Source organism: Labrus bergylta, chromosome 16, assembly GCF_963930695.1.
Source record: "Labrus bergylta chromosome 16, fLabBer1.1, whole genome shotgun sequence".
Taxonomy (NCBI): Eukaryota; Metazoa; Chordata; class Actinopteri; order Labriformes; family Labridae; genus Labrus; species Labrus bergylta.
The window spans coordinates 3,271,743-3,286,378 of record NC_089210.1 but is presented as its reverse complement, the minus strand read 5'-3'; the positions used below and the strand labels follow the sequence as shown (position 1 = coordinate 3,286,378).

The window sequence follows — 14,636 nt, the reverse complement described above, 5'->3', positions numbered from 1 at the left end:
ACACAAACAAAGGGGCGGAAGAGAGAATAGAGATGAGACGGAGAGAGAGAGGCGAATAAAATGATTTTTTTAGGGTACTTTCAGAACGGGTCCACCAAACTTTTCACGAGTCAGAGCTCAGCTATCTGCTCGGGAGACTCGGCAGAAATCCCCAGGTGAGCGTGAAGGTGGAGGAGGGGGTTCAATATCTGAAGACAACATCAAAATATAATCAGCTTTTTTTTTTTTTGTTGTATTTCCTGTGTGAAAACAAGCGAGCAAACAAACATCAGAGATGCTGATGTGCAATCAAAGATCCAATGTTTTTACAGATGCTGTGATCTCATTTCATATAGTATCGATAGATCTACAAATAAAATGCATTAAAGCAGCAGCAGCTCTCTTTTTTAAAGCTTGCCAGCCAGCTTCAAAAAGAAGTGTTTCCTGAGCTAACAAATGCAAATTGACCGCCATTTCCTCACAAAAGTAACATTTCCATATTGCATTAATGGTTTTTTCTCTTTCTCCAGCCGTCCTTCTCATGAATTCACAGCCAGTAAGGCTTTTCTAACTCTGTCTCTGCCCGTTTTCTTCTCTTCTCTTTTTTCTTTTCTCTCTGCAGCAATTTGGAAAGATTTTAGATGTGGAGATTATCTTTAATGAGCGAGGATCCAAGGTAAGTGAACTAGAACACCAGCTGCTTCATTACCATGTACTTCTTCTGTTTCCTAATGATGGCATTAGTGTAGTGTGTACATTGGCTGAGAGTAGTGGTCCCTAAGCCTGGTCCTGGAGAGCCGCATCCACCATGCCTCTCCCTTTTTTTCTCCGTCTCCCTCCCTCCCTATTGTTTTTGTTGTTGCAGCTCTAACCCGAGTTGTGAATCATTAGCCCTGTCAATCAATTCATTATTGAGCTGTTTCACAATTCACTTAATCCAGCAAGCCGGCTGCGGGTCCTCCAGCTTCTGGAATTTAAAACCTGCTCGTTTAGGGACCACTCTGCTCTTTCTTTCATTTTGTTTTTTTGTGAGATGTACCGCGATTCAGGGCCGAGAACAATGCTCTGGGATGTTTTCAACACAAATGTAATTTAGTCCTGCTTTCACTTCACATTTCAAACTTCCCACAGAGTGCATTAGCTGTTTGCAATATGGCAGATTTTAAATATTCAATTACATCCAAGGTGATATGATCATTTTGAGGAGCAAGTTGAGGAAAAAATGGGTTCTTAGTGTTCAGAAAATCCAACTAACAAAGTGTTAGTGTGTGTCTGAGTGTGGATCTCCACCAGAAACATATTGGTTCATAGCATCGGGTCACAGTTATACAAACTGATCTTATTTGAAGGCTTAAACAGCTGATCTCGGGAGGTTTTTACATCCATTTCTCAAATGGGAGAACTCAGTTTTTGTGGGTATTTTGTTTCAAAGATATGTTGACATTAAAACAAAAACAGAGTAAAGACAACCTTTTCCAGTCCCAGAGCAAAATGTCCAGAGATGGACACCTGTCCATCAATCCACTCATCATCAATTATCCTTGGTATAGTTTTGGTTAACGTCCAAACTCCGCCCTTATATGGTGAGATGGATGGCGGACAACCTGAGCAAGAGCATACCACTTCCTGTTCTTTACAGAGCCCCCAAAAAGTGTCCATTATATGTCACCATGGCCTCCAAATAACCGGATAACACCGGTTTAAGTTAACGTTCATTTAAACATGAGTACTTTGAATGTTGGTTAAAGATCATCTAGACTCCCAAAACCCAAGAATTCAAAGAAAGCTGCTAGAGAAGAAGAAGCTCGAGCTCCGCCTCTCCTCTTGCAGTATCAGTCTCCTAACCAGCTCCCATGGACAGGTGAAGCCTGCGGTGGTGTGAACAGCCGAGTGCTCCTCATCCAGCTGTTCATTTAATAGAGTGTACTAAGCTCCACAGCTTTCCATTCATAAAGCAGACAGGGTCCCTGGCTGGGGGTGTTGAGGCATGAATGCTATTGATTCCCATTCATACCTGGGAGTAGTGTGGGGTTGGTATACAGGCACGCTGGGAGCCCTGGAACCCGGCTCAGCCCCCCCCCCCCCCCCCCCCCCCCCCCCCCCCCCACTGCCAGACAAGATTGAGCACCGGATAAACCTGCCTCCCCCTGCCGTAACAAGCATTTATTTTTTGTGCCCTACAAAGCCATTACCCATGATGCCCCTCTCTCGCTCTCTCTCCCGCACCACTGTGTGCTATATAATGAACCGACCAGGCCATTAATAAACAATCTATTTCCTATGAAGCTTTGGCAATTTGCATTCAATATGTTTGTCTCCTTTGAAAAATGGTGGCCTCTCTCTCCCCTCTTGTAAGCTAATTATTTGTGCATGATAAAGAAGAAGAAGAAAAAAAAGATAGAGGGGGTAACCACAGTCGGGTGAATGTCCAAAGGATTAATTTTGCCCTCAATTCCTTTTTTCTGAATTTATTTCTTTATCTGTCTTTTCCCCCCCGAGGACAGGTCCCCGTGTTATTTATGCTAGGAATAGCGGCCCCGGAGATATCCTGCGCCATGCATACGAGATCACGCCCGCTCGCCATCTCTCACATGTATTACATCCTCGAGCAATTATCAGGCAGCGTCGGCCATGCTCCCTCTCCCCTCCCCCCCCCTCTGCCCCATGCCTCTATAAGTATAAATAGAAACCAAAGGAATGGTTGCTTGTTTGGCCAGCATATCATAAAGCTCCTAGCTGTAGCGCTCAGGTCCAGCATCCCAGTCCACATAACTCAAGGAAGTGACAAACCCCCCCCAGGGGAGCGAGGGAGACAGAGAGCTGAGGGGGGGGATGGAAATTAGACGTTGGGTATATTTTGGTCAGGGGGGTTTTAAAGGCAATATCCTCGCTCTTCTCCATTACAACAGGATGGGATTTTGCGGTGACACCATTCACTTTTTTCGCATCAATGGGCCGCTGTAATTTTTTGCCTCCATAAAAATGTCCTACTTATTAGAGCAGTGGATTAGAAATAGTCAGAGATCAAGTCTCCCTTGCCTAGGACTCTCCCTCTCCTGGATGTCCGTGTTTTCAAATGGAGACGGATGAGGCGAGAGGGGTGGAGGGAGGGGGGAGGGGGGAGGGGGGGGGGGGGGGTTTGTTTGAGCGGCCAAGCTGCTGAAGTTGTGTAGATAATTATACGACTATTATGGCAGCTAACAGTGTTTTGCATCTGCTGCCTCCCTCACATTCACCCGTGGCACCGGTGCTGTGCTGTTTAATTGGGTAAAGCAGGCAGGTTTGTTGGGTGTTGTTGTGCGAGGTCATGTCACCGTTATCCTCTCTCCTTCCTTTGGATCTCTCTGTTTGCTGTTTCCTGACGCCTCACTAACTGCCTCTAATTAATCTGGCTGCTTACAACTCGACTCTGCTGCTGCTGCCGCTGCACACCTAGTCCTGTCTTCTCACCTCTACTTTCCTTTCTCTCCTTTTTTCTTTCTCTTTGTGTGTGTGTGTGTGTGTGTGTGTGTGTGGATGTCTTCGGATGTGTGCATCCTTTCCTTCTCCCTTTTTTCTCCACCGGTGGCTAACGTGGTGCTCTCAGGGCTTTGGGTTTGTAACTTTTGAAACAAGCACAGATGCCGATCGTGCACGGGAGAAACTAAACGGTACAATCGTAGAGGGACGCAAAATAGAGGTGCTTTCACTTTTCCTCTTCTTCCCCCCTCATCTTTCTCTACTTCCTGCCTGCTGCCTCCTCCTACAAAAAAAAAAACTTGAAACCCCATGCATTAGCATGCGGCTGCTCTGTGCGTGTGTGTGGATATTTGCATCCCTGGATGCATGCATGCATAATGGTGCATATAACTTGAATGCGGGACGCACAGACATGTCGACCTGGACACACCAGTTGTCCATCATTACCTGACAACGCAGAATGAATGCATGCCATCATCCTCCGGGTTCCCCGTCTAATCTGAGAAGACCTGCATCCCCCCGTTGTCACCATCGTTTAGTGTTGCCTGCTCTTATTCTACTCTTGTTTACGACAAGCGGACCCCTCTCCACTCAGTCATTCTCATCGGGTCAATAGAAGAAAATCAAAGCACTGTCTGTGTTTTTCTTTTGGAATCCATTTGTTTATCCAAGCAATTACTGAATTTGGAGGCTGTTCTCTTTTTCTTTTTTCTTTTTTATCCATACCTCTGGGTAATTGGTGCATGCTCTTCCTCCTCTTTCCAGTAATTTAGTAATCTGCAAGAAAATTGAGAATGATGAATTAATTCATGAAAAGGTGGCCCCCGAAATTCTGCTGCCACAAACATTTAACATAATCATTTTTTTATGTAGTTATTATATTATAAATGTGTCCTTATTTTGTCTTGGTTTGCTGCCTGCTCCTCTTCCATCCTGACTGTCTGGAGTGTTTTAATTGATTGGCTAAGTGATACTAAGAAGTGTGTTTTTTATTGCAGGTGAACAATGCAACAGCACGGGTGATGACAAACAAAAAGGTGGCCAACCCTTACACGAACGGTGAGACACAGAAACATGAAACCAACGACTGTGTAAAGTATAAGATGTGGATGCAATCTGTGGATTACAAAGTGGAGTCAAGTGCCTGAAACCTGAGTTCAAATAGTCAAAAGGGGGGGGCGACTCCACAGGCTGCACAAACTAGTCTGATTATATGAATGTCTACAAGAAAATATGTTTACTTCTTATTTATCTCCTTACTGTTTTATTACATCAGAGAACATTTTCCTAATGACTGAAGTGTTCTTAAACACAACATGATGTTCATTTTGTAGATTTAGAGTAATGAGCATTTCCTTATTCCTTATTCCTCTCAAGCGCGACAAAGTATTTCCAATTCTACTTCCCAAAAAAACAAGATTAAAATGAAAAAAAGCCAAACATCAGGTTTCATGAAGTCGGCAGCAAAACCAATTATATGTAACTTATATATAAAGTGTATGCATGCATAAAATGTGAGAATATATTTTCATACAAGTCCAATTGTTCTCTGTTTGCTTTGGTTTTTTTGCTTACCAGGCTGGAAGCTGAATCCAGTGGTAGGAGCTGTCTATGGTCCTGAACTGTATGCCGGTAAGAGACCAGCGGCCCTCTGCAGCCAGAGTTTACAGGCTCTCTCTCTCTCTCTCTCTCTGCCTTTCACCAACATGTACCACTCTGTACCTGAGGCCACTATCAGCCGCAGCCAATCCCAATCTGACCCCCTGAAAATTCTACAATCGGGCTCATCCTGCACCTACTGAACATGAAATCCCCCCCCTCGAATCAAAGTGAATCTGAGAGCGGGCCCCAGATAAGCAGTGGATGATCCAAGCTCTCTCTGAGTGGCTGAGGGAGCCTGAGCCATTGTTTGCGCCGTGTGCAACTGTAAAAGCTAAAAAAAAAAAAAAAAAAATGATTTCAAGAGCAAGCGCCCCTGCAACTCTTATCAGATTGTGGAGGCTGCTGCTGTGGATGGATTTGCCAAGTGCGCCAGATTGACTTTTACAGAGCTAACCGAATAAGGGAGATTGAGTGAGCGATATTGTTGGCACCTACCCTGTCGAAGGCCGCTATTCCTTTTTTTGGTTCTCAGTAATGGAGGAACGAGATGAGCTCAGTGGGGTTTTCCCTATCTCTCTCTCTCTCTCTCTCTCTGCCTCTGACATGCCAGCTTTATTGCTGTATGTTATATGAACCCTTTGCATTTTAATGAGGGGGAAATGGTACTATTTCATTTGGAAGAAGTGCTGAGCACATCGCGCCACTTTAACGGCTTTCCTTTCTGCTCATTAGACTAAAATCTGTTCATTCCCCGGACAGCTTTACGGCGAACCTCTAAATAACTGTCCATGACAGAAAGCAGTCATCTATCATTTTTATTTCATCTCCAACCCCTCACCCGCTCCATGCCTCCTCCTTTCCCTTCCCTTTCCTCCCACCTCCCCTTCCCCCTCCTCCTCCTCTTCCTCCTCCCCCCAAACACTCCATTGGGTTTCGACATCTTTCCCCTGATAATTATGCACACGGACGAGCACACACACACACATCCCTTGTGCTTATATTTATATATGTGTTGCCATGGTCAGGTGGAGTTTTCACTAAATCAAACATCTGGACGACAAAGTGGAATTGAACCTTGGCTTTTTGTTTCTCCCTTCTCTACAAGCCAACAGACTCCATTGATAAAAACAGTCGTTGTACTTGTGCTCATCACAATGTTGGCTTGACTTTTGCTGCCTTGACTGGTAAAGTTTTGTATTGTCATGTGACTTAAGAGATCGCTCCGTCCTAACACAAAACAGTCTAACTGAGCATGGCATAAATAGTGTTCTGTCCATCCAGTCTGTCGTTTAAAGAGGGCAAATAAACATCTGTTTCCGGTTTTTAAAAAGTATCTTACTCTTTAAAAAAGGTCTCTGTGTAGAGATCTTGTTGTTCTTCGTCTGTTAGAAAAACAATCTGAGACTGTCAGTGTTGTAGTCAAGACCACACTAACCAAGACTAAGACGTATCGGAGACCAGAGACCGAGACATTTAGAGATCAAGACCCAGACCAAGGCAGGGAGAGAACGAGACAAGACCAAGACCATAAGTATAGATGAAAACAGTAAACATCAACCATAACACCGGTATTTTAGAAAGGGGCATTTTCCTTCTAGTCACAGTAATGACGTAAAAAAAATAACCTTTAAGTGGTGGTCTTCATTCAAAATCCAGAGTCCACCCAGTCTGATACAGAGACAAGGCCGAGTAAAAATGTGTTGGAAGACTGAGACATTCAAAAAGTGGTCTTGACACCAAGACCGATTTTGAGTAACACAACACTACTGTCAGTGGCAAAAACAAACACTTTCAGTGGACGTACTATGATTTGTCCTAATGTTAAAAATGCTACACATTTAATTTGCAACAACTTGAATTGGTAAAGTTTTTTTTTGAGTTAATATCACAATGTTTTGAAGTCAATTCTTAAAATCTAAGCTCCAATTCTACTGACCTATATGCACACTCAACTCTGTCCTCTGCCCTGTTTTTACACCCAGACCAAAGCATTCCAGCACACACAAATAGATAACCCTATGTAGAACACAGACACATACACAAGTCCCCCTTTTCTCATGTGCACTTTCTCCATTCCATGCTCACAGACACACACACACACACACACACACTCGAGCACAAACACACACACACACACACACACACACACACACACACACTTCCCAAATCATCTCATAAATCAGAGGGAGTGTGGTCCACCACTCCAGGCAGGGGAAGCAGGAGGGGTTGGGTGATTTATTGGCTGCTAATTTTTCAAGTCGTCTTGACATGGCACTGGAGTTTGCCAAGCCTAAACGACGACATATGCTTGCCAGCTGGGAAGACGGGAAACATAAATAAGAGATACATTTTTGAAACAAAACACCCAGCCCTGATGAGCAGGAAAAGGTAGCCGTTATCTGTTCGGATAAAACAAAAACAAAACACACAGAACATGCCTTTCATTAGGATGTTCCTCCCATCTCCAAGAAAAGAAAACACAAAAAGACAAGTTCCGTCAATTCAGGATGTATTCCAAAATCATTATGGCTACAGTTAATATACTTTTGGTGGGAGTAAAATGGGATATAAAGGCGATTAATCACTGTTTATCAGTCCTCATTTCTGTGCGGGAGATCAGTGAAATTGGGAGCCATAAATCCTGGCTCGGTGACAGCACACTTCGTCTCCATTCGTCCTGGCGCTACAGGTTTATTGTCCTCAAAACCCATTCAGGAGAATGACGGATGAGCGCCTCATGCCGGCTCCCCGCTCTTAACCTCTTCCCGGGTAGATTGGCTCCTCCTACCGATGGAGGAAGGGGGGATGTGGGAGAGGGGGGGAGAAGGGGGGGTTTAGATGGTAGGGGTACAGGCAGGTGGCGCCATGTCCTCTGCTGCCACCTAACACCCAAACCTCCCCGAGAGCCTCGTTGGAGGCGGGAGGGGGGTCGGTGGTTGTAGGGAAAGAGGAGCAAGGTGATTGGGTTCCCAGTCAAATGGAAGGATTGGCAATAAAACATGGCAATGGCACAAATCATGGTGTGTGTGTGTGAGAGAGCTGGAAGGCGTCCAGTTTCAGTGCTCATCTTTGTTCTTCTTTTTCCTGCGGGCTGATCTGTTTACAGAAAAACTTTTGTAAGCAAACCCCAGAATCTGTCCTCAACTGGGTCCAGCCATATATAACAACTATCTCATGTCTTTGTTTTGGTCCATTTATTTGCTTAGCAACACATGCACCCTTGTGTACAGTCTATAGTCAATGTTTACAGAGAGAGGTTATCTCACTAAAGCTCATGAAAGGGTTTAAATGAAGTCTAAATTCCTGATAATTCATTGTTTTTAACCCCTTAAAACTCCATAATCTGAAGTGTCCTCTCATGCCTACATTGACACTTTTATCTATTGTCCCTTTAATATCTCAAAATGCATCTTATCCTTTCAACAAAAGCCCTTTTAGGGACAGGTTTTGCAAATTATCATCCACTACAAACACCATGATACTTTGTTGTTTTCAGTTTGCCTATGTATGTATATTGTATCTGTTCCCTTTCAAATAAAAAGATAAAATAAAAAATCCTTTAGAAAATGTGCAAGCTTAGCTATATTATTATGAAGGTTCTTTAACCATTAAAACTGAAAACCAGAAGTATTCAAGCTTTAAAACATGGTTTTTCTTCAATTGAAAAAGAAATTAACGTCCAAATAAAATGATTTTAAACATAAATGAATGAAGTCACTTGCCACAACAGTTCATCTCTATATAAAAAGGGTAATAAAGCAATAGTTAAATCACAATAGAATGATTTAACATGCATGTTAGCATGTTTCTGTGGGTATCCTAGTATTGATTAAGGGTATCCATTAGTACATCTATTTTTTGCTTCCATACGAGGGATAAAATAAATTAAAAATACTAAGGCAGATCTGAGTGGTCCCCATTCTGCACTGTTTTGTTTGTTTTTTTTTACAATAATTGGCAAACTTCTCTGGCATTTCCTCATTGTTGGATGTTTTCAGCACCATGGACAGCTGCCATTTAGAAATCCCTTCATATGGTCCCCGTCCCCCCCACCCCCCTCGGGCAAACAGACAGAGGCTCTCCTCTGCAGCTATTTCATGAGTAAGCAGGGGGAAGAGTCCTTTCACTCACCAGTTCATATTATTTGGTGCCGTTTCGCTTCATTGAGGGCTTGACATGAAAAAAGCGAAAAAAGCTGTTTAAATGACAGAAAAGAAAAGGCTAATTGCCGTCTTAATACATGTAGACGGAGCCTTTCATTGTTGAAGTGTACGTTAGGGGGATAATTAGGGTCCAGACTCTTGATTAGATTAAGCTGTTTTCGGTCCCCAGTGCATGGATTAAGTGCTCATTGGCCGATGTATTTGAGCGGGAAGTATTAGAGAGATCAACCTTGTGGAAAATCAGATCTTTCTTTATGGGAGCCGGTTATGACCCCATCATTGGCACAGAGCTGGATTACCTCGGGTCCAACTGGCTCCGCAGGTATTGAGCTTCTCTCAAGTTGACACATATGACATATGAGGTGCAGCGTGACCCCATCGCCCTCCAGCGCGTAACTCATATTTTTCTCCTCGGCACCCACCTCGCGGAAAAAAAAAAAGGTGTTTGACTTTGGAGGCTAGACCAGGTTTGTGCTCTCGAACAACGCGGCTGTTGTTGCTTTTCACATGCTTACCAAGGTGTGACAGTGCCTTTGATTTATGGGTTATTATTGAAGCAGTGTAGCCTATCGCCAACTCATTATAAGTTTACATTCACATACATCACCGCATGCATATTGCATACAAATTTCCTAAAAAGAAAAAAATCAGGCAATTGGACTCTCTAGGGCCAGGAAACAGCAGTGATTTGTTAAAAAGGAGGAGGGAAAAAAACACACCAAGGAAACTATCAAAGAGGATTGTTTTTTGCCCTTTAGCAACCGCGCTCAGATGTCCAGTGCTCCAAAAAAAAAGAGACTAATTTAAATGTCAAGGTCAGCATTATAAATCAATTGGGGGGAAAGAGGGCACGAGGCAAGTCCAGGCAGTCTATTGGTATGTCGGCAGCAAACAAAGTGCTACGCACCTTGGTGGCGGTGGTGGCGGTGGTGGTGGTGAGGTAGATGTAGGCGTCACCTGGCCAAATGAGTCGCAGAGTTTGAATATGTGTGCGCGGAACCCACTAATGGAGCGTGATGTTAATGGCAGAAGACATTAAACCTGGCTCTCTGTGTTTTCAAAAGCACCACTAATCTGTCTCCCTGTCAGCTTTTATTGAAGCAGCGGGGCTATAGGGTGTGCATCGTTCATTAGGGTGCTCACTGGCCACGTCTACCTGCAGGGCTGGGAAAGACGCGCCGCACATGTCATGGTAACGCCAGGCCCTCCCTCCCCCCTCCAGGCGTGAACCGACACACCGCTGATTATTTACGAGCCGCCATAGTTCTTTACTGCGGACCGGTTTATCTGCGATTGTGAGGGACTGCCTGCGCCGTCTCCTCTGTGGGAGCCTCTTCATATGAAATACATTGGATACATGTTATTAACCAGTGTTACTCAACCCCCGGCTCCCTCCCCCATCCAGGCAGGACCCAGGCAGAAGCTTCACCGCTCCACAGAGTCATCTCTGATTGGACGAACTGAAGTGGCCTGTGATGAATTCCCCCCAAAATATGTCATGGAGTTGAATCAAGAAGTATAAGTTCAAGGGAATGCCGATGAGAGGGGGGCGTCGCTGGGGATGAAGAATAATGGTGGATGAGTGTGTTGTGATTGCCTAGGCATCGGGGGGGGAGGGAAAGAGAGCAAAGGAAACGAGGGAACAGGATGTTGGGGGGGATTTAAATTGCTGGAACAGGGGGAAGCAAAAAATCTGATCGGTGTTTGTTGCGTAGTCACACACAGGCACTGGACTGATTGAAGGTTAAGTAGAAAGCTGGAGATCACATTGCCTGTCTTCTAGTCTGTGACCACGGACACTTTGTCGCACCATCGCACCGACCCCTTGAACACACCCCGATGCTTTTCACCCCACGCCCCGCCCCTTCCTCTCTGATTCACTTACAGTCGTCAGCAGAGGACACATGTACCTGTGTGACTGTCCAAAGATGGTCCCAGATACTTTTTCCAGATAGGGGTCATGCCGGGGGTTCCGGGGCCTTGGTTGTCCAGCACCATCTGCTCCATTTCACCTCAGGCAAAAGATCTGGATGTCTAGTCCTGGTCGTTCACCTCCCGTTGAATTCAACACCTAGAAACGCCCTCTACCTCTCCCCCTCCCACTGTTCTCCTCACCGCTAGCCCATTGTGTCTCAACTATGCAGAAAGCCGTGGTGCGAAACTAGTGGTATTGCATCCATTACCTGCCTCTGCTCCAAGGCTGCCCCCTCGCCAGGCATCAGGGAAGGATGCGTACAGCAAATGTGGATCCTTGCTGAGTACGGCACAAAGCAGCGAGCTGGGAAAGGGGAGAGAGTGCTCGATGAGGCGCACCTAGAAAAGATTAAATCTATTGTTTCCTTGTCGTCCCCGTAATGCATTCTGTCATAGGGAAAGCAGTGCCACGCATCTCTCTCGTAATGTATTCTGTCATAAGGTAAGCAATGCCAAGTGGAGGATGTTCTGTGAAAGTCATTTTCTCTTTTTCTTCTGTCTTTTCCTTTTTCCATAGTAACAGGGTTTCCCTACCCTGCCACAGGCGCTACGGTTGCCTATAGGGGTGCCCACTTGCGAGGTCGGGGACGGGCTGTGTACAATACGTTCCGCACGGCTCCACCGCCGCCACCCATCCCAGCTTACGGAGCGTGAGTATTACATCTCCAGCCTCGATCTACAAAACAAAAATGAGCACTTCAGACAATTCTAGACTTTGTTTTTTATTTGATTCTACTGTGCTACCACTGATTACAACCCATGTTTACCATTTGTCATACGGCTGTAATGTTAAGTGGCTGTATTCAGTACTTTAGTATAGAGAGATTAAAAAAAGATATAAAGACCATTTGGGACGGGGTTGGGAGCAATAAATTGGTTGGTTGGGATAACAAACAGGACTTTAAACCCAGAGATCAGATCCCAAATCTTGTCGGAAACTAAAAGTCATATGGGTTATGTCCTTTAAGAACATAATGCCCCATTTGCCTCATCAGTAACATAACCACATATATTTTATCAACAGATGTAAGATGCCTATCAATCGACAGCCCCCCCCAAAAAAAATCTTCTTTCTTAGCTTTGTCTGTCGAAGCACTTTGTAAACATCTTTCTTTAAAGGCTTTCTATGTGATTCTTTACACTTAAATGTAGAAATCAAGTATCTCCTCTGAAAATAACTCTGTGAGTCATGACTGTCTACAATGGGTGTAACACCCGAGTCCCACTGTCTGTGATGTTTTCAGAGTTTTCAGAGTCCTATCTTCACTTTGTTTACATCGCCAGGACAGCCGGCTGACTCCTCCCCTTGTGTATAAAAGTTGTTTAATTGAGGGACTAGAGAAAAGAAGAATAACATACTGTACTCACTGCTTAACTGTGTTTCTAGATCACGCTCATTTCAGGTAAATTTACATGCAGTGTGAAGATACCAGCATAATAAAGATCGCTAGCATTAACATGCTAACGCAACAATGCAGCGCGAGTTGTTTTGGTTTCATGCTGGTGCTCAAGGGCGACATCTGCTGGATCAAAAAAATCGCATATAAAGCCTTTAAAAGTGATGTCTAACTAAAGTTATTATTATTATTGTTAAGCGCCCCCCCCCCCAAAAAAACCTTTTACCTAAACTCAACCAAGTCTAAACTAAACCAAACTGCAACTGTTTCACATCCTCGACCATGACTTTCATGTGTTTGTCAGCACAAATATGTACATATGACAATGTGTTGAAAATATGTTATTATAAGAGGTGATTCTTAGGGTTGTATAAGTGTATATCTGTGTGTATTGCATGCCTTGTTTTGCTTGTATCATACAGGATTAGACTTCACATTGTACATTTTGGTTTGTCAAAATAGGATAAAACTCAGATCTGTCCAAAGAATACCATGGGGGTTTTTAAGGTGGTGCGCTCCATTTACTCTTTATACTTCCATGAGACGTCTTGGGGGAGTAAAATCAGTGTTTGTATCTAGGTATGTACATGCCCCGACTCTGCCCGTCCTTATTTGTACGTCGTCTATTGACAAAAGAGGAACTAACAAAGCCACAGGGAGCGCTGCACAGAGCCCAGATAGCGTATTACTGGGGCAGATCTCACTGGACTGTGACCAGGGCCTATGCTGATCTCCTGGCTTTGTGCAAACCCTGCCTCACACTCGTCTCTTATCAGCAGTGGTCTGTGTGGCCGTGGGAGAGGTCTTGACGGAGGCCGGCTAGGGGCCCAGTGTAGCTGTCTATCTGTGATTAGATCAGGATCCGTCTTACTGCAGAAGGGAGACTCGCTGCTGAAGCTCGGACTAGAAAATCCCCACTTCCCCTTTCCACCCTCCCCTCCCTCCCCACTCCGGGGCCCTCTGCTTCCAATGGCAGCTGGTTGATTTATATAGCGGGGACATAGAACGCAGCTCCTTCTTTTTGTCCCCCTCCTCCCCCGTCAACCAGCAAACACCAGCCCTCTTGACAACACTGCAGCAACTAGAAAAGACAAACATTTTTTACCAGAGCAGAAAATTGGACGCGGATGTGAAGCGGTTGCACTTTTCCCTTTCAACGTGTCATTCATTATTTGTGCTACAGTACACTAACGCTGCTAAGAGCTGACCCCCACAGACCCACTTCCAATAGGAAGAACCAACCAGAAAAGGCTTGGATTCAGCGGAGGGGGGGGGGGCAGGGTGGGCAGCATGTATGCCCCAAATCAACTAATGCTCCTTTCCTGTTCTCTAATTTCACAGGGTGGTGTACCAAGATGGCTTCTACGGTGCAGAGATCTATGTAAGTACAGTTGGCTTTTTCCTCGCGCCTGCTTAGATGAAACAGAAGTAAAGCAGACAAAAAGCCCCCAGCCCTGGAGACAAAAACGTGATCTCCTTAGCCCCCAGCGTTCTCCAAGCATCGCTGCCAAGCCGGCGTCGATTAGGCCTCTGTCTACTGTGCCAAGAAACCCAACAACAAAATTTAAAACCCCCTCAGCTCCTCCCTTCTCTCTCTCTCTCTCCCCCCCTCTCTTCCTATGATCTCAGACTTTGGCATAGAGGCAAACCCAGGCTCAGTGTCCTGATGTCAAGTTAGGTCATTTCTTACTTTTGATGAGTCTGGGGTTTTTTGAGGTGGCTTGTCTTCTACAGCCCTCCCCTCATCCCCCATTATTCTTGATACCTCCTTTCCTCCTCTCTCATGTTTTTTGTATTTGTGTACACTCAGAGGGGTTTTTGGTTGGGATATCCCTTCTTGCCCCCAAGGGGGTCTGCGCAGGCCCTGAGTGGAGCCGGCTCCTCCCAGCCATCACCGTGTGGGAGATAAGAGGAGCGGCAGCTGATAAAGGGATTTAGCCGATCCCCTCTGGAGCTGTCCGTGCAGGCGGGGGGGGTCAGATCAGGGGTCTGGCCCTTGCCGCACGTCGCCCTCGACAAAGAGAAAGCACAGACGCCGTGGAGATAATGCTGAAATTACCAC

The 14,636-nt window shown here is 45.1% G+C and overlaps 1 protein-coding gene across 5 annotated transcripts in view; it reads left to right on the top strand.

Moving 5' to 3' along the window:
* The window catches only part of LOC109994097 (RNA binding protein fox-1 homolog 3), a 441,124-nt gene that overhangs the window by 406,523 nt on the left and 19,965 nt on the right, over nucleotides 1–14,636 (top strand). For 4 of the 5 annotated variants that reach the window (XM_029279958.2, XM_065965158.1, XM_029279959.2 and 1 more), the window contains 6 exons: nucleotides 602–655; nucleotides 3,566–3,658; nucleotides 4,437–4,497; nucleotides 5,017–5,070; nucleotides 11,695–11,827; nucleotides 13,916–13,955. In XM_029279958.2, coding sequence (XP_029135791.1) covers nucleotides 602–655; nucleotides 3,566–3,658; nucleotides 4,437–4,497; nucleotides 5,017–5,070; nucleotides 11,695–11,827; nucleotides 13,916–13,955 — 435 coding nt within the window. The remainder of the gene's footprint in view (nucleotides 1–601; nucleotides 656–3,565; nucleotides 3,659–4,436; nucleotides 4,498–5,016; nucleotides 5,071–11,694; nucleotides 11,828–13,915; nucleotides 13,956–14,636) is intronic. The other variant, XM_029279957.2, reaches the window with a different exon arrangement.